The 19225-nt window shown below is 44.3% G+C and overlaps 1 protein-coding gene across 8 annotated transcripts in view; it reads right to left on the reverse strand.

Moving 5' to 3' along the window:
• The window catches only part of FAM120A (family with sequence similarity 120A), a 112401-nt gene that overhangs the window by 28880 nt on the left and 64296 nt on the right, over positions 1 to 19225 (reverse strand). For 5 of the 8 annotated variants that reach the window (XM_040963201.1, XM_040963200.1, XM_040963208.1 and 2 more), the window contains exons 6-10: positions 17318 to 17415; positions 16852 to 17105; positions 10128 to 10215; positions 8357 to 8584; positions 5300 to 5474 (exon numbers count right to left, since the gene is read on the reverse strand). In XM_040963201.1, coding sequence (XP_040819135.1) covers positions 5300 to 5474; positions 8357 to 8584; positions 10128 to 10215; positions 16852 to 17105; positions 17318 to 17415 — 843 coding nt within the window. Of the gene's footprint in view, positions 1 to 5299; positions 5475 to 8356; positions 8585 to 10127; positions 10216 to 16851; positions 17119 to 17315; positions 17416 to 19225 lie in introns of all 8 variants that reach the window. The other 3 variants (XM_040963204.1, XM_040963205.1, XM_040963202.1) reach the window with 2 other exon arrangements.

A 19225-nucleotide genomic window follows, 5' to 3' on the forward strand; every position in this document is an offset into this window, starting at 1 on the left:
GTCTGTGCTTGCTGCTAGGGCACCAGCCCCAATTAGCAATGACACAACCAGATGAGTGGTTCCAACCTGCAACTCCCTGGACCTGTGCGATGGATGAACACAGTGCACTTGCTGACAGCTTTCCTGGGATTGTTAGGAAAGCATAAAAAACAAATCACAACAAGAAGATGGCAGCCCCCTCATATCAGGGTAGAAACAAAAGGTGGATGCAATGACAGCTATTCCTTCCATCTAGTAGAAACGTTGCTGCAATCTTCCTTGAGGCCCCAGAGTGCAGGCAGCATTCATTCTCCTCTCACGGACGCACCTGTGAGCACCTCCATGCTTCCCAAAGCAAAAAACCTGGGAATGTTCCCCTTAAGCTTATGCTGCCTGAAGGAAGGGCAGCCCTCTACCCAGAAAACTACACATCCACATCCCCGGCCAGCCTGAGGCCATGTGGTAAACAGGCATCAGGTGTGTCGGAGGTAAACACCATTCTTAACCCTCATTCTGCCAAGGCATGGTGTTCCCAGGATATTAGAAACTCAACACTCAGAGACATTTAAGTTATAGGGTGGCATTTAAAATAGCGGTGGCACCAGGCTGGCTATTGCATGATCTACTTTCCCAAGCACCCACCTGTGAGTAAAACAGCAGTCACTACCACTCCCAGGAATCTTTGTAAGGAAATTAAGGTTGATTTATAAGCAGCATTCACAGCAAATGGAGAAAACATTTACAACCATTTTTTTTCCACACATATTGAGTTAGCACATCTATCAGCACACAACTTATCATTCCATAATGTAATCCACAAAAGAATTTATTTATGTCAAATTAGTAGTTCCAATTAAGCACAAGGAAAAATATTTCTAAGACAACTTGTACCAGAAAAAGTGTCAATGTTCCTTTCAGCTGTCTTGTTAGCTTAAAAAGTACAGGAAAATACACGGGAAATCCTTTATAACAATCCCCATGCTATCTGCATATGTCCTAGTTTCACACATCTATCCCGCAGGTCTGTAATGTATGTCCACCTACTTTCTGTAAGCCTATTATTATTTAATGTTGGGGCAATGGGAACAATTTGTTGCAGAGATGAGGAAAGAAAACAAAGCCAATCTCATCAAACAGATGAGATTACTTAAACGATATGCAAAATCACTGAGCTATACCTATGTCCTGAACTCTTCATCCCCTAGTGGGGGCTCCTCATTAAACAAAACCTTTTAGACTGAAGTCGTTTTCATGTGCTCTCCCCATCACTGCAGCCCTCCCCCATCCCCAATGCCTGGAAAGAACACAGGGGGAAGGGGGCAGAAAGACATGGGCTGAGGGGTGAGAGAAGAGTGCTAGGGGATAGTGGCCTAGGGAATTTGCCCCTATTTTTCATTCATACAAGTGATGCCTCAATCCAGGAGCACTGTCCAAGCCTAGATTTTACTGCAGCAGCATCACAATCAGGCCCCAATATGACTCCGCTGAGAAGGTTTAGAATACACTAGAATTCTATGAACATACTGCCTTATTAGGCAGTGAATCTGAGGAAGTGCTTAAAAGCAAAATTATAGAACCTGGAGATGACAGAAACAAGAAAGCTGCCAACCTGTAATATGGTATGATTTTCACAAGGGTGGCATCTTTAAAAATGAAACACCAGCAAGACACATGAAAACTTAAATTACGCACATTTAATCATTTGCCTTACTCACGAGACTATTTCCAAATGAAGACATGCCTTAATTCTCCTGAGAAATATTTTTAAATCGCCCTTTAAACCTTTGAATATTCTTTGAATAGTTCTTTGTAAGGAGGCCTTCTTGGGAAATCTTAATTGGTACCGTGCTCACTGACAGGCACACACCTGCACAGTAAGATTCTGAGGTCATAACACGTCACAGACCTCCCACCAGAGAGGCCACGACAGGACCCTGCAGCAGGCTCACTTGGAACCCATGGACAAGCTGGGGAAGACAGTCTCCACGGGGACTTTCTTCCATGTGTCATGAATACTACAGCATCGCCATGTGCTTCCAGGGTGGCCACAGCAAGGACAGCCACTGTTGCAAGGCTCCACCTTGTCATCCAAGCCATGTAGAGAATTCTCCGCCAGGCAGCTTCAGCCCCGGAACACCTGTTTGCCATCTCACCCATAGCGCCAACTGGCTCCAGTATTTTCACTCATACTACGAAGTGTGTAACTGCTAACAGGAATTCCAGCAGAGTGAGTGTCCAGCCAGCTGATTCAGCAGGAGATGCCAGGGCCTCAGAAAATCTCCGCACCAGGTACACACAAAGGCCTGCTCAGTCTCCAGGCTCTGCACACTCTCTGGACACAGCGGGAGAGAGGAGGAGTTTCTGAACAGTTCAGTTTCACCTGCTCCCCATTAAAACCAAGATTCTGAAGCTTCTTATCAAATCTCATCAACTACAATTACTGTTCAAACTCAGGTCTCTCAACTTTCAAACAGAGGCCAAACTTTGCATGTCTTCTATTTATAAGTAAATTTTTATTTATAATAGCACAATGATGACTTATCCTAAAAAGTTAGATGCCAGGGGCACAATAAACTCTGTCCAGGTACAGAACATTCCCTTTCTACCCCAGTAAAAGCTTCACTGATCAGTTTGCCATCCATCTCACCTTTCTAGTCAGCATATCACCTGTCCCGAACCTATACCGACTTTCCCATGCCTAGAGAAAGTCAAAACCCAAGTACATAAACCACCTGAGCAGAGACTACAACTCGTTGAGCACTGGCCCTTCCAGGATCCCCAGTGTCTGGCATGTGATCTCACTCCCACAAATGAGTTGTTTTCTAACACAAACAACTTCAGATCTGTCCCTCCAATCAGCTATTCATCTATATTAGTTTTTCATTCAATTCTAATTGCCTGCTAGACTCTGCTCTGAGCGTAATACAAAAGTAAGACTTCAAGAATTCATATTTAAAAGCTTATTGACATTTTTCAAAAGTATGAAACAATAATTGGCAAGAGGCAACCTTTGTACCCCCTCGGTGTGGACAGCACCCACATCTACCCTCAGTCCTTCAAGGCACTGAAAAGCCCATCCTCTTTCTTTCCCCAAACCAACCTTAGGGATCCTCACCCAATATTACTGCATTCACAAGAAAGGCACCCCACTCCGGGCATGCGCTCCTTTCTTTCCTCTTCCTTCTGCATGACTCTAGAACATCAACTTCGACCTAGAAGTTCCTAAGTTTTCTCTATTCTGATATGTTCCTCTACTGCTCCTTCCCACAGACCAAAAGAAAACAATAACCAAACTATTCAGTCTCCTATGTTTAAAAGGGAACAAGAAGGTGAAGTGCAGAGAAGGAGAAGCAGGAAGAAGCAAGCCCCACCATCCTCTTAATTCAGAACCCACGGCCTTCTCCCAGCTGCCTCAGCCTCCACCCTTTCCAGGGCCTTCCTGCCTCCTTCCCTCAATGGTAGCTCCACATGCAGCCTCACATACCTAACCAACTCATTCCAGCTTTTCCTGTCTTTCCTCAACGGTCCCATTCCCAGGACCTCTAACCACAGAAGAGCTGGTCCCTTGGAGTAGGGTCAGTATTGATGGACACCCTTGAAACCCTAGCCTTATCTGGCTTCCAACAACTTCCTCCCTCCCTCCAGCAAAGACATGCTCTGCACGCTGACTGTTCAGAGGTGCTGCCTTTGGTATGTTAACAGGACAGCCTCCTAGACCCATAAGGACATCTCCCAACACAGGTACAAAGTAGCTGGCAGGAAGAACAACAGCATAAGGTTAGGCACATACATTGTAGATCTGTAGCAGGGCATAGGGAACAAGGATCCTTCCTGACTGAGAAACCTGGCATCTGGCCAGATGGTTATGAAGCCAGAGAGGCAGGTCACAGCCACATCTGACTCCATAGGATGCGATGGAGGTTTTGTGTACAAGCCTAAATTGCTGAAAGGTCCTTGAGGATCTGCTGGGTAAAGGCAACTTTTGGGGACACATGAGCAAATAAAGAAAGGCCATCTTTTACTGTGGCACTAGTGCAGCACACAGAAGCTGACAGAGTGTCACAGTAGCATGGGTGTCCCAGCAAAGTGGGACTGCGTTGGCACGGCACTGGCATTAGCAGTAAAGAAGAAAACGAGTGACATACAAAAGGGGCCTGAGCCAGGCAGGCCACAGGACTGCAAGGCAGTGAGTGATCATGTAAATGACAAGTCTTATAGAATGAAAAAAAACAAAAACACGCATGTGCGATTATGTTCTAGATCTCTGCAGAAAATACCACCTACGACACTAAGCGCCCGATCAGCATCTCCAGCTGTCAGAGATACAGGAGTGGGAGGCAAGGGCCTCTGGCATCACCTTCTGGCTCCTATCACACGGTGTCAGCAGGGGCTCCAAAACAACCAGCCCCAGGGAGGAGTGCCAAGCGGGCTTCATTTCCAAGCCTGATTGGTTAGTTTGGGCAAGGTAAGGATCTGCTGACTCTGGCTGGAAGCTCCAGAGCTCAGAAACAACTCCAGGTAGCCAACTCCACTCCTGACCAGAACCATACTTAGCACCACACAGATTACAGGTGGCATGTGTCTGAAGATCCTGCTTGAAAAGTGATCTAGAATTTGCCATTTCCACAATCTGCAATATTCTTATTTCAGACTGCATGTTTTGAGATCTTTCTTATATCTGCTACTAAATGTATAGTATGTTTTACATTCCTTTCATCAGGAAAATAAATTACCCAGAACAGAAGGCACTGTTTTCCCAAAATACAATATAGGGCCACAAGATGAAACAGTCTCCTGATATCAACCAACATTTCAAATAATATTTTGTCTTTCCACCACCATGTCCCAGAGTCAGTTAGCTGCAAGCGCACAGTGCCTCATAGCAACCCTGTGATGTCCCCTTGGGTCACAAGGCCGCAGCTACAGCCACAAAGCTGTATACAACATCACCAGAGCACTGTGGACCTGCTCTCCAAAATTTGGCAGAGGATGGATCTGTACTGCATAAACCAGAGCAGAAATTAAGACGTGGGCATCACAGAGCGACGGCAATCCAAGGCTGCATTCAGACCAACATTCAAAGTAGAACTATCAATTTTACTAAAAGAGTAAATAGCATTTCTGGGATGTTACTGAGGAAGTAGTCTGACTCCTCCTGCTCTGAGAGCCTCCACCCTGACCTACCACCCCAGGAATGGCCCATTGCCTGGACATGTAGGGTCAGGACAACTCAGTCATGAGTCTTCTAAGGCTTTAGCAAATGCACAAGAGATTTACGAGGTAGTGAGGTAAACAAACAACAGATTGTCACAGTACATACATTCTGGTGGAAGTCTGTTCTTTCTAAAAGCAAGTCTCTCAGTTTTCTTTCTGCTTTCTGCCAAACTAAACAGGACTCCGTAAACATACTGACGAACTGGCCTATAGAGCAGGGCGGCCGGAGGCAGGTCTTTGTTGGCTTCATCTTCAATAGAAACAGCAATTTTGATTTCACCCTTTGCATGGAAGAAAGCAGAATAATATTGCACATTTTTCATGTTGAATTTACAATAAACTTACAGAAATACACTATAGTTATCTCCATTAATGACATCGCAATTCTACTGCAAACGAATGGCTTAAGAACGTGCCTGTACTGGGGTATCAGGAGGGTTGATTTTGCAGGCTAAGGTCAATACGTATGCCACAGATAAAACAAAATCAACACCATTCTATTTTTAATCTGAAACCAAGAACACAAGAAAGCCACAGATGATCCAAACTTTTTGAAACAATCTACACAGATAACACTACACAACAAATAGCAGAAAAAACACTGAGATTTTGCAACTTTATTTTAGAAAGCCAAAAGGATCATTTGTTATAAAATTTGTAATTCTTAATGACCCAGAGGAATCTAAGGATTTAACATTGGTCAAATTTTGTCAAACTGATTAATAAAAATTATCATGTATTAAAAATGGTGTACCTAAGGGAACTCTCCATTACAAGGTAGACCCCACTACTCTAGTGTGGGGAGTGTGCAGTGAGTGTGTCACTGCAAGCAGAAAAGGGAAGCACCCCACTTCACCCACATTCCAGGGCCAATACATGAACGTGAACTTAACCTGGCTCACAGACAGACCACCAAGACAGCAGGGAAGAACTGCAGCCTTTGGCAGCTGAGATTGCCAGAACACTGTGCTACCGGGCACAGGTGTATGGTATCAAGATAAGTATCAAGGTAATGCTCAAGCAATTTGATTCAGGTACATTCATGATGTGAAAATACATGTATGATCGTCAATGTCCACTGAACTTAGTGATACATACTCTTTCAGAAATAATTCCATAGCATTTGTTCCTTCTTTAATTTATGTTCAGTTTCAAACTTGGTCTTTTCCCTTAGCCAAATTGCTTCTGTATTCATTAAAATCCAGTAATTACGTGTTGTATGTAGCATTCTCATTTAGGGAGTGTTTCTCTGAATATCAACTTCCATTACCACGAAGCTTCATTTCATTATAAATGTATCAAACTGGTCAATTCAATACCAGAGCCATTTGGCTCACAGAACATAATACACACTATGGTCTAAATTAAACTTCTTGTTAACATATTGAAAAAACTTCTTTAAAATCTAAAAATATATTTTGCTTTTGTCAACTACAGTCAAACTGAAGAAGTTATGTTGGAAGTTTGCAACCCTCGTGCAATCTGCTGACCACCCCCACCTCAGACCCAGAAATGCAGACCCGGTGGGTGGCTTGGGGAGCCCTGCATCTCGAGCAGTCCCCAGGGCAGGAGGAGCCATGTCTTTATTGCCATTTTGAAAGATGCCTTCCCCAAACTTTGGTCTCTTGTACATAGCAAAATACTTTTCCCACAAGAACAAATTTCACTTATCCTTTATGATTTATGTGGAACTCAAAGACATGTACTTATAATCACAATTTGAAAAGTGATACTTCAGGTACATACCATGTCAAATAATAGCTGAGATTTAGAGGCAATTATGATTAAAAGTAAAATTAAATGAGCTGAGTAACTAGCACTGGCCTAATATTCTTCACGTTCTTTAACGTATAAAATAGGTCATGTCCGAATTGGTTCACAGTTGAGGTCCACCTCAGGAACACTGTGGAGCAGGAGTGTCTTTTTCAGTTATTAACTCCATTTACAAACCACAGATGGATTGCAGAAAACAGAAAAATGTCTGATTATATATGGTAGGTTAGGTATTGATGAAAACACTTCAATCATGCATAATAATAAACCAACTGCATGACAAATCTGATCACTGTTAAACAACCTGTTAGACTGTAGGTGTATGGTTAAAGCAACACAGAGATTACATATCACTGAGGAAATCTAAACACACAAAAATACATTTTAAAAGATTTAGAAACAACTAATGCCACATTAAAAGTATACATTTTAAGAACACATTATGTCACTAATAAAATGAAATTATGACACTGTTAAAAACTGCATTTGTTGACTTAAACCAAATCTCTCATTCCATTTTTTATTAGTGCTATTAAAATTGTATTCAATGAGATAGATGAACAAATCAAAATATACTAAGTGATATTAGCTACTCAAAAGAGGAAAATATTTTCTATGAACAAATGTAAAGAAAAAAACACCATATCTGATAATCAGAACTAAAATACAACACAAATACAAGGGCGCTGATAACAGTTCATGGAAAATGGAATTAAAAGTTTAGGGGTGGGCTTTTAATCTACTAGCTGAGGCATCCATATTCCATACTGGATTGTGTCCACATTCAATTCTTGGCTCCATCTGCATTAGCAGACCGTGGTGATGACACAGATAAACAGGTGTCCACCACTCAAGTGGGAGAAATGGGTTGAGCTGAAGCTTGTGCCCAGCCAAGCCCTGCCCATTATGGACGCTGGGGAAATGGAGATAGAAATTCGCTCTCTTTCTCTCTTACAAATATTACAATTAAATTTACTTTGGTGCAAAAGAAGTTTGAAATTCAGGCAATGTTCTTCTATAACACACATGTTCCATGAACTCTTTGAAGTTCTACTACAATGTAAAAAATTCTCAAATTGAAATAAAAAAGAAACTCATAAAATAATATGCTGTGTCATTATTTCATTAGAAGTTTCAAAAATGTTTTATGATAAATCAAAGGGCAGAGTGGCAAATTGAAGGGGAGAGTGAGACTTCATAAATTAATTTTAAAACTATAAATTTTCATCTTTTGTGCAATGCTCAGAAAGGCTCAGAAAGGCAAAGTGAATTTGGTTTCAAACAGTATACTATGCTAGAGAAATGGTTCAAAAAGGACACAAAGACCACACACCCGCAGGAAGACCACCTGTCAGACAACAGAAGCCTCCCCAAGGACCCTGGATAATACCTTGGTCAGGACGTGGAAGATGTAAGGGTACATGAGACCCTTCTTGTGCCTGTGCTCAGCCACTCTAAGCACCTCAGGTGCAACAGGGGGCAGGGGAGGTGTAGTGATGTCCATGTGGTTCCTGGTGGGCATCGACAGGAGGCATGGGATCGGCTGGACAGTGCCCATCTGGCTCCCTTTGCCTTCAACTGGCTGGCTTCCTGAAGAGGCAGTGGACGAACCCTCCGCCTGCAGAGTATAGGGCAACGGGGAGAGATACAACCTCATGTCAAATTTCAAATTTCTATACATCCTGAATGCACTGGGTCCCATCCACCTGCCCAAGAAAAGAATAAACCCTTTCCAGACAGACTAACTAGAACTGTCCTAAGGACAGAGCAGAGTGCTTCAAGCTAACCCCTCACCTGAGACAGCCGCTGTGCAGCAGAGGGTGGGCCTGTGCTCTCAGCTGTCCAGTCTTCCCGCACACCCGAGTGGGCTGGGGGTGTCTAAAGTCCTGTCCCACCCACACCTCTCCGCCCCCAACCCCTCCTTTAGGACTTTGGCGCTCTGTACCCACTGACTCCCACCCTGTTTCCACTTTTTTTTGATAGGCAGTAGGGGGTGGAGGGGTCTTGTTCATCTTTCCAGATGAGGAAGCCAGCACTCGGAGGGGTGGCAAGCTGACCACAGTTACGTGGCCCACGACTCAGAGAACTGGGATTCAAATCCAAGCCTTCCTCAGTCTTACTCTCCACAGCCATGGGTAGTACTAAAAAACACAAGACCCAAACTCAGCCATTCTCTATCATTATTATAAAGCCTTATATTAATTAGATGCAGGCAAGAACTAAAGCAGCTACCAACAGGCTAATCCCACTAAAAACAAAGGCACAGATGCATAAATACTGACACTGAGGTACCTGCAGGAAGCCACATGTATACAGGGCAGAAATGGGCCTGGACCTCACATGACTAGTTCAGTGAGGGATCCCAGGAATGAGGACATAAAAAGGGAGGGAAGAAGAGCGATGCCTCACCATGGTTTGAACTGTCTCAGCAGTTTCCAAGAGCAATTATTATCTGCAAAACGAACTTTCCTCCCTTGTCAGAACAAACGTTGGAAATAAGTATTACCAATTGTTTGATTTAATGCTAAAATGATATATAACATTCCATTTTGGAACAAAACATTCTTTGCAATGGTACTGACTGCGAGTTTAATTTTATTGTTTGAAATACAAAGGACCAAAATTAGTCTTAAGAAGCATAACTTACAGATAATTCAAGAGTTTTCCACATTTTCCATTCCACAAGAATGCAGATGTGAAGCAACTCTAAGTGTTTTGAAAACACCAGATTTTCACACACCAATTTTGTTGCTTATTTGAAGGACGATCCTTTCTGCAGCCCTGCCTGTTCCTAAGGACTACATGTGGTAGAGATGGTTTGCAAAGTAAAAACATATTTGTTCAAATCACTATTAACAGGTGGAAGGAGGAAGTGGAATTAATCGTTATTTTTAAAATATACATCCCAGGTACTTTCTCAGCTAATCCTTACAAAATCCTTCAAGGAAGCAGAGTTGAACTGGGCACCACAACCAGCAGGGCAGGGGCTGCAGGGAGACTGCAAGGCTGAGGATTGGCACGGGTACTTTGAGCCCTGCTCTCCCCTAGAAAGCACATATCACTGACAGCAAGCTGAAGGGAAGTCTGTCTCTAAAAGGATCACCAGCACAATACTGTACAGAGAGCCAGGACTTAGAGAATAAAAGGAACAGGCTTTGTACCTTTGTTTGGTCTCCTGGGTCCCCCCGTGCCTGAGGCTCTGCATGGCTTCCTGTCTTCTCCCAGCCAATCTTGTTCCCGCTGATGTGGCTGAAGGTAAAAAAGGACATGATTACTGTTTCCTTTGAATCATGTTCCGAGAAGCTGACAAGAATGAGAATCCACAACAACACCTACAGACTAACAATTATATACTTTGCATGCTTTGCTAATCTCACACCCTACCGCATTAGATAGAACTCTAACACAAGAAAATTTCTTCCTGCTCCAAACAGGACTAACTCAGGAGCCCCTGGCAGCCCAAACTTCTGTGATGAGCACAAAATCAGAGTGGGCACAGAAGTGACACAAAAGTCCGGCCAGGACAAAACTCCAAGCACCAACGGGAGCCCCTACAGGTCCTGTCATGTAACTGACTACTACTGCCCAGGATGAGATTCTCTGTTAATAAGGTCAATGTCACATCACTTAGAAAAATGTAAGGTGACAACACGTATAGCACATCCAGTTTATCCATGGAAAGACATGTTATCGGTCCTGGCAAGGGACAGATGACTCAGATTGCAAAACCAGGCTAGCCAGGAAAGTGCACTTAGATTAAGGGAAGATTTAGCAAGCAAGTATTTGAAAAATGGTTATTTAGGATAACATTAAGCACTTGTTATAAAACTGACTGTAACCAGTTAGTAGCCTAAGAAAATGTGGTTGGCTTAACCAGCACTTTAAAAATGAAAACAGAGCAGACCCAGACACATGGCTGAAATTAATGAACACAGGTCCCCATGTGTCTGGAACGGAGCTGTCCTGCAGGAACAGGATCAGCAGTGCACAGACCCACAGTAGGGCCCAAGCACATCAGATGCCTCAGGTGATAAGGATGGGATATAGACCCTGCACAGCATCTCAGAACACTGCTCACCACAGACAACCCAGTGTGCCTCACTGGCCCCTGCTTCCCTTCCTGAGCAAGCTGTGTGACAGATTTAAAGATTTCAGGACCCATTAATTTTATATTCTGGTCAACTTAATTTTAGTTCTGCCATTAAAAAATTATAGAAGAGCAGAGATGAGATGGCACAGCCTCATGCCAGCTCCTTGATCTACACAATGAGACTTTCTGGTCAATGACAAGCATACTCAACATGAAAAGACTGTCATTGTACCCAGGCTGCTCCAGGTCTCTACAGCCCAGTAAAGTCTCCACTCTGCACAGATCAGAGGAGCGGAGCTCCCATGACAGCCAGGTGCCATCACCGTCAGGGCAAGCTCCCTTGGGGCTGTGGAAGGATCTGCTTCACTGACAAGCAGAGAGAAGGCCAGGCAGTGAAGATGCTAGGAAAGCTCAGGAGGTCCTGAGGGGAAGGAAACCAGGATGCAGTGGTGAAAAGCTGAGCACAGCACACCGCTCACAAATCCTGCTCTTCAGAACGGCAAAGATGTCCCAGTGTCACCAAGCTGACAATCAACTGGGTGTCATTACACAAGCAGACACCCTAGAGACCTGCCCCAGTGGATCTCGGTCATCATCAAGTCCTGGGACAGTCGGTGGAGAGGTCATGCATTAGGAAAGCATCTACCTGTCTCCAGAGCCATCAGACGATGATCTACTAACAATTCATGCTGTAAAAGCTAAAATTCTTCCTGAAAAGCATGTTGCCAATAACCAAATTTTCAAGAAATCCTATAAATTTTGAAAGGCTAACTATATTACTTGACAACATACATAAGAAAACAAAATATGTGAATATGGCAAGCGCCGTGCTTTGGAAACAGATGGATTAGGCTTTAAAGTGTTTTATATATGCCTTGAGGTGATACTTAGAATCATCTAAGCAGTACAGAGGTTTCAGTAACTCATATTGCAGCATGGGGAAGCTGACTCACGGGAGTCTGTAGGAAAGTGACTCTCATTGAATCTCCTCACATCCCCCACCATCATGATGTAACAACAGGGGGTTGGTGTTGTGGCACAGTGGGTTGAGTCGCCTCCTGAGATGCCTGCATCCTATAGGAGCAATAGTTGAGGTCCTGGCTAATCTGTTTCTGACCCAGCTAGTTGCTAGTGTACCTGCAAACAAAATGGAACATGGAACCTTGGCTCCTGGCTCAGCCAGGTTCAGCCCCAGCTGCTGTGACCATTTAGGGAGTTAACCAGAGGATGGAATTTCTTTCTCTTTCAGTTTCTCCCTCTCTCACCAATTCTGCTTTTCAAATAAACAAATTTTTAAAAGTTAGCACAAGGAAAGAGCTTTAAAAGATAATGAAGGTTTAATGACAAAAGTCAAGCTTCTAAAGAAGGAATCAATTCACAGCCACACAAAAAAGTAACTAGAATAAAATCCAAACTCATTAACACACACTACTGTTCCACAATATCGCAAGAAATCTGGCTGCAGGCAGGTCTCTCTCAACACACATGCACACACACTTCACAAGGAACAAAGCAAGTGACAGAAAAGAACTGACACCAGCCAGACAGCAGCTGCTGGGCACTCAGCACCATGAGAGACTCTGCAGGGATCCAACTGCTGAGGACGCTTCAGTAGGAACATGCAGGACTTTTTCTGAACAAAGTTGGGGAAAATAGCAAGCTATAAAGTCACCAAGCAACTTCCTCTCCAAGGTTTCTGGACAGAAGAGTGGTTATGCTGAGATGGAATATGCTATGCATGTGTACTTGACCAACACACAATGTGCAGTTACTGGGATACATGGGTATCTCTTAGTTTCTGTTAACAGATAACAATGAAAGCAAATAAACCCAAGACAGGAAGAATTAAATTTAGAAAGAGATCAAACCACAATGGAATATACTACATTGCATGTAAGGAAACGTGTGTGTGTGTGTGTGTGTGTGTGTGTGTGTGTGTGTGTGTGTGTGTGTGTGTGTAAGGAAGGTTGGCCCATGGCGCAGGTGCTGGGGGCGGGGCGGGGGGTATTCTCCCAAATGCCTGGCCTAACTACATCTTGTTTCCTCCCACACCAACTAGGTATCTAATCTCCCTGACTGGGACTCAACAGGAAAACACCAGTGGGGAATGTCCCAGGTTCCATGGTGGGCACAAAAGGTCGGGAAAAGACAAAATGTTTTCCTTGGGCTTGTCAGAACTTCTATGAATAACCCCACTAGTCAAGCAGCTTCCCTCTTCCACCTGCAGGTGAAGCCATGCAGTCTGGGGACAAGATTGATGATAATATCTTCATTAGGGCGATCGTTCAACTAGCTAATCCTCCCCTTGCATGCGCCAGGATCCCATGTGGTGCCAGTTCATGCCCTGGCTGCTCCACTTCCCTTCCAGCTCTCTGCTTATTGGCCTGGGAAAGCAGCAGAGGACAGCCCAAAGCCTTGGGAATCTGCACCTGAGTGGGAGATTCAGCAGCAACTCTGGCTCCTGGCCTTGGATCAGCTCAGCTCTGGCCACTGTGGCCATTTGGAGAATGAACCAATGGATGTAAGATCCTTCTGTCTCTTTCTCTCTACAAATCTTTCTTCCCAATAAAAATAAATAAACCTTAAAAAAAAACATTGTGAACTTTCTTCCAATAACTTTATCATTCTGTCATTCTGTATGCCCTCCAGCTATCAATAAGGGTTCCTGTTGAACCACAGACTTTCCCGCACTTGTGTCACAGCTACCACTCTAGAGGTGGGATCATGGCAGACATTCCATATTATAATTTCAAATATTTGAGTTCTTTACAGCTCTGTATTGAGCTAATAACTAGAAAAGATATAAAACTCAGAAACTTGAATTCGGCAATCTCAGAATGAACGAATCCCTGAAAGCAATATAAAATAACTATCTACACAAGCATTCAACAGAATGTTCTATATAACCAAAACACAACTACAAAGACCAGAAAGCCACCAGTAGGAAAACCAAGAATGCTATTTTGATTTAAATATATATATATATTTGACTTATATGTGATATATATTTGATTTAAATATATATATATAAATATATATATATATATTTAATCTAGAATAAAGCCAGAACTGCCCAACTGGATCACTGGACTCAAACTTTATCCTCAGGGAAGACCACAAGATTTGTCGTCTGACCTTCAAGCGCACGTATGGGGACTGACCCTCCCTCAAGCTGCTGGGATGCTCGTGTAATGGCAAGCATACTCAGATGCACACAGAGGACTTTAACAGAGAGCTCCTCCAGGCCAGCAGAGGATACCAAGTGCCTCCAAAGAGGATGGAAAGCAGAACTCTCCTACATGCTTTGCAACAAGTGTCTAGGTCTGTGGATGCACTGAGGTGAACCAGATCAGCCTAGACCTTGCAAAGATTTTCTCAACGCTGGCACAATGAAGCTGACATCTCAGAACTATAAGTACTTAAGTAACACCCTCAGAACATTCTTCTCCACATCAGGGTCTCTGAGGCATCATCAAGTCATCATCCCCCATTCCGGGGTGCTGTCCACACTCCGATAAACACGCGAGAAAGAAAAAAAGAACTGAAACATTTATCTTCTTCTCACCTTCCTCCACTCCTCCACCCACGTGACGCTAATCAGAGGCCAACATGGGTACATAACCCTCTGAACTATGTAATCAATATTAAAAACTTTACATTTTAAAAAATATATACATATACATAAATATATATACTTTACATACATAAAAATACATAAGCAAATTACTATTATGGGAAAAAATTTTAAGAGTGTTTCAGAGAGAGTACATGCTATGAGAATCAGATATGAAGAGATTATATGCGGAAAGAAATTGGAAAAATTTTTTCATAAACTTGGCACTCAACATTCTGTAAAAGATACATGGAATTTTTGGGCCCAGTAGCCTAGTGGCTGAAGTGCTCGCCTTGAATGCACCGGGATCCCATATGGGAGCCAGTTCTAATCCCGGCAGCTCCAATTTCCGTCCAGCTCCCTGCTTGTGGCTTGGGAAAGCAGTCAAGGACAGCCCAAAGCCTTGGGACCCTGCACCCAAGTGGGAGACCTGGAGAAGGTTCCTGGCTCCTGGCTTTGGATCGGCGCAGCACTGGCCGTGCACTCACTTGGGGAGTGAATCATTGGACACAGGATCTTCCTCTCAGTCTTTCCTCCTCTCTGTATATCTTACTTTGTAATAAAAATAAATCTTTTTTTTTTTTTTAAAAAGGATACATGCAATTTTTAAAATTTAATAAACAAATAAATAAAAATTGGGAAAAAAGATGCCACTGGCTTACTGCTGGGAAGCCAGCCCATTTATTTTAGTGTCTGTGCTGCATTTGGTATTTGACATTTAATATGTAAAACTAGCTCTTTGCTTTCTACTGTATACACCTTAACCCATGTGATGAACAGAAATGACAGTAAGACAGAGACTTTTCCATTCCCTCGTCCACTCCCCAAATGTCCACATTGGTCACAACTGAGGCCATCTTTAGCCAGCAGCCAAGAGCCGCCTCTGCGTTTCCCACGTGAGTGCAGGGGCCCAAGGATTTGAGCCATCTTCCACTGCTTTCCCAGGCAGAAGCATGGAGCTGAATTGAAAAGGAGCAGCCAGGACACAAACTAGCACCCACATGGAATGCCAGTGCTGCAGGTGCAGGATTAGCGGTTACACCACCATGTCAGCCCCAAAACCTACTTTTAAAACAAAGTCCAGGGCCCGGCACAGTGGCCTGGCAGCTAGAGTCCTTGTCTTGAATGCACCAGAATCCCATATGGGCACCGGTTCTAATCCCAGCAGCTCCACACTTCCCATTCAGCTCCCTGCTTGTGGCCGGGGAAGGCAGTGGAGAACAACCCAAAGCCTTGGGATCCTGCACCCACATGGGGGACCTGGAAGAGGTTCCTGACTCTTGACTTCGGAACGGCATAGCATCCACCGCTGCATTCACTTCGGGAGTGAACCACCGGATGGAAGATCTTCTCCTCTGTCTCTCCTCCTCTCTGTATATCTGACTTTCTAAATAAAAATAAATACATCTTTTTTAAAAAATGTATATCAGACTAGAAGGGTAATTTATCTTGCTAGAAGGGTAATTTAAAAGTGTAAAAGGAAAATATGTAACAATCAACTTCTAAACTCTAGAATAAGAGTTTTAGACCTGCTCAAGCGGCAATGAAACTTCAAGTTTCATCGTGTTCCGTGGTGAGGCATTCTCTGGTGCAATGAACTTTCACTAACTGCCACCTCTAAGATCAGCAGACACTTGCTCCCATTCCACAGGTGGACAGACAGAGAGCAGAAATGAAACATCATTGCCATAGGTGATACAACATAAAGGAGAGTTCAAAAGAGCTGTGCATCCTAGATTTCCTCAATCAGATCCTAACTGCATCCATGAACTGTGGCACTCCTCAAGGAGCAGCGCAGCAGCATGGGTAGAGATCACCTTCTGTAGTTGGACCAGGCAGTGTTCATCAACAGTCTCATCAGGCTGCGGGATTAGGAGCAAATGAGGAAATGCAGCGTCCTCTTGCTCCAGAGGGCTTTCTGTGGGAGTGGTGGGAGCTGGTACATGATAGGAAGAGTAGTGCCCTTGGAGTAGGAGACAAAGCCATTCCAGGGAAGCTTCCTGAAGTCCTAGGCCCTGGACTGGGACCCTTCAGAGAAGGCCATCCTCTTCTGTGGCCTCATTCCTCCAGGCCAGTCCTAGGCTGAACACAGTGACCCTCCCACACCCATTACAAATGCCTATGAACACAGAAGTGCACAGCTGTGCCCGCAGGTGGCCCCATAAGACCAGTGCCTACTCACTTTGTTGCCCCTGCACTGCCTTCATCGTTGTCTGAAGACGATGACGTAGAAGAGCCAGGGAAGTAGGCAGAATCTACATGGTTGGGGCTGCCGCCCTGGGCTGGGTTGATGGGTGAGGAGCGCTCATACAGCGGCGTGTGCTTCCCCTCATGCGGAATGTTGCTGTAGCTGTTCTGCTCCACCAGGGCCTTCCCGCTCGTGTCCAGACTGTAGGGGTATGGCCCTTGGCCAGGAGTAACCCCTGGGCCGGCCACCTGTGGGGCATAAAGCAGAGGACATTAGGCACAGGTAGAGGTACAGGGCCAGATGCAAGCCCAGGTTGCCCCCCCTGTTAATTTTTAAATCAACACTGGCTTCTACCTCATTAATCAATCCAGTAGCTTAAGAACTGACTTAAGCATTTGCTGAAATGACACACGTGCAGCACCCAAAGCCAGCTGCCCGCCCCCAGCCATAGATAGCTTACCGGGGGCTTTGCTTGCAGAGAGGTCTGTGGAATGTTGAGCATCTGAGGGGGTACATAGGGCGGCATCATCCCAGGCATTCCAAATGGATTTGGTCTGGCTGTGTCATCCACAAGGGAAGAAATCAATACAACTGTCAGCAGAGCACCATCACCCTTGCATATACCAGGGCCAGCCTACAGCCTCAGGTCTCACCTCATCCGTTCTGCTGTTCAGGAACCTTTAGAAACTCAGGTTTAATGTTAGAAAATACCCAATCGTATAATGATCACTGGGGCAGTGGCTCCAGTTTTCCAGATTTCTCAGTAAACTTTCAAGGTTCTTTCTTGCTTTCACGTAGCCCCAAATGCCTAATACAACCCTACCTGTACCCAACAGCCCTCTCGGTGCCTCAGTCTCTCCCAGCCTGAGATCTCAGCAGGAGCGAGGAGCTGTGACTGCCACCAAGGCTTGAGAATTTTTCTACTTCAGATTTACAATTAAGTTCTCACTCAACTGCCAACTTTTGAAATATAACCAGGGTGATTATTACTGCTGATACTTTTGGTTTGTTTTTAATGCTAAAGCAAAATCAAAATTAGAGGTTATGCATTTTAATGGGCATACCAGGATCAATCATTTGAGACTGTGTGCTCTCCTAAAGCAATCTGACAAAGCTGCCTTGATGCACGTTGGCGACTGCTCTCTTTTCCTCTCACACTAATTTGTGAAGTGATGGATCCTGCCTGCAAAGGGAAAGACTCGAGAGATACAGTGCTGGACCTCCCAACACTTGGACCCATTAGTTTAGTGAGATCTGACAAGAGGAAGAGCGTCAAATCTGAGGTGTGTGCACCGTGGGTAGCCCCATGCCACTAGCTGAGAGACTGCAGGAAGCAAACGAAGTGGAGGTCATGGCATGGGCTGCACAGCACTGTCCACGACACTTAACAGTAACATAAGGAGCCAGAGAGGGTATGGCTGAGACTCAGCCTGCCAGGGTACAGAGAAAACACCACGGACCTGCCTGGCCCGCACACAGGGCTTATGGAGGAAACAATAGCTGGCTGCAGGAGCACAGCTCACAGACCATCACCTCTCACGTCACCAAAACCACAAAGACCCCTCATACTCCGGAAGCTGTGGAGTTGGCAAGAGGCTTCCTCAAACCACACAAGTCATGGAGAAACCAGAGGTGTGAACCATATCCTGACTGGAGACCCGCAGCCTCCTGGGAACCAAGACACAGGGCACAGAGTACAAGACCAGAGGGCATCTAATCACTTGTTTCTCCCCAGTCGCAGAAGATGCCGTTAGCCTTGCAAGCTGCAGTCGATTTAGCTCCAAGGGCTCTGAAATGTCACAGGCCTTTGATCCTGGTTCTGAGAGTCTTACACACACACACGCGCACACACACACGCATGGGTGCATACAAGGAGATATTTCTAATCAAACAATTTATCTACTAGGTCTGTGCCTCCAAATGAGATAAAAGTCCTTTAACCTTAAGCACCTGCTCTAAGGTAACTCTGTATCACTCAACTTCTGACCACAGACTATTACAAAATCCATTTAGGTTCTTGTACTTTAAAATCACTATAGAAAGTCATTTATAAACTCTTGCAGCTGACACTGCAAACCTACCTTCTAAGTAATAACAATGGAAGACTGGATTCACCTAATAAATAGCAATAGCTTTCAGGCAAAGATGACCATTTTTGTTTTATTCTATTTTTGGCTATCTGGGGCTAAAAAGTTGCTGAATAGCACAAACTTTCCTTTAAACAAAAACCTATTGCCCAGATGTAGACAGCTGCAGAGGTTCCTTATACTTAGACAAGTGTTATATTGCTGGGAGAAACACAGCCAGTAGTTGGCAGGCATTCTGAGCCTGGTTAATGCCAAACAGGTTAACCATGTCAGTATGCAGG

This window comes from Ochotona curzoniae, unplaced genomic scaffold, assembly GCF_017591425.1.
Source record: "Ochotona curzoniae isolate NIBS_2020 unplaced genomic scaffold, NIBS_Ocur_1.0 scaffold_3208, whole genome shotgun sequence".
Lineage (NCBI taxonomy): Eukaryota > Metazoa > Chordata > Mammalia > Lagomorpha > Ochotonidae > Ochotona > Ochotona curzoniae.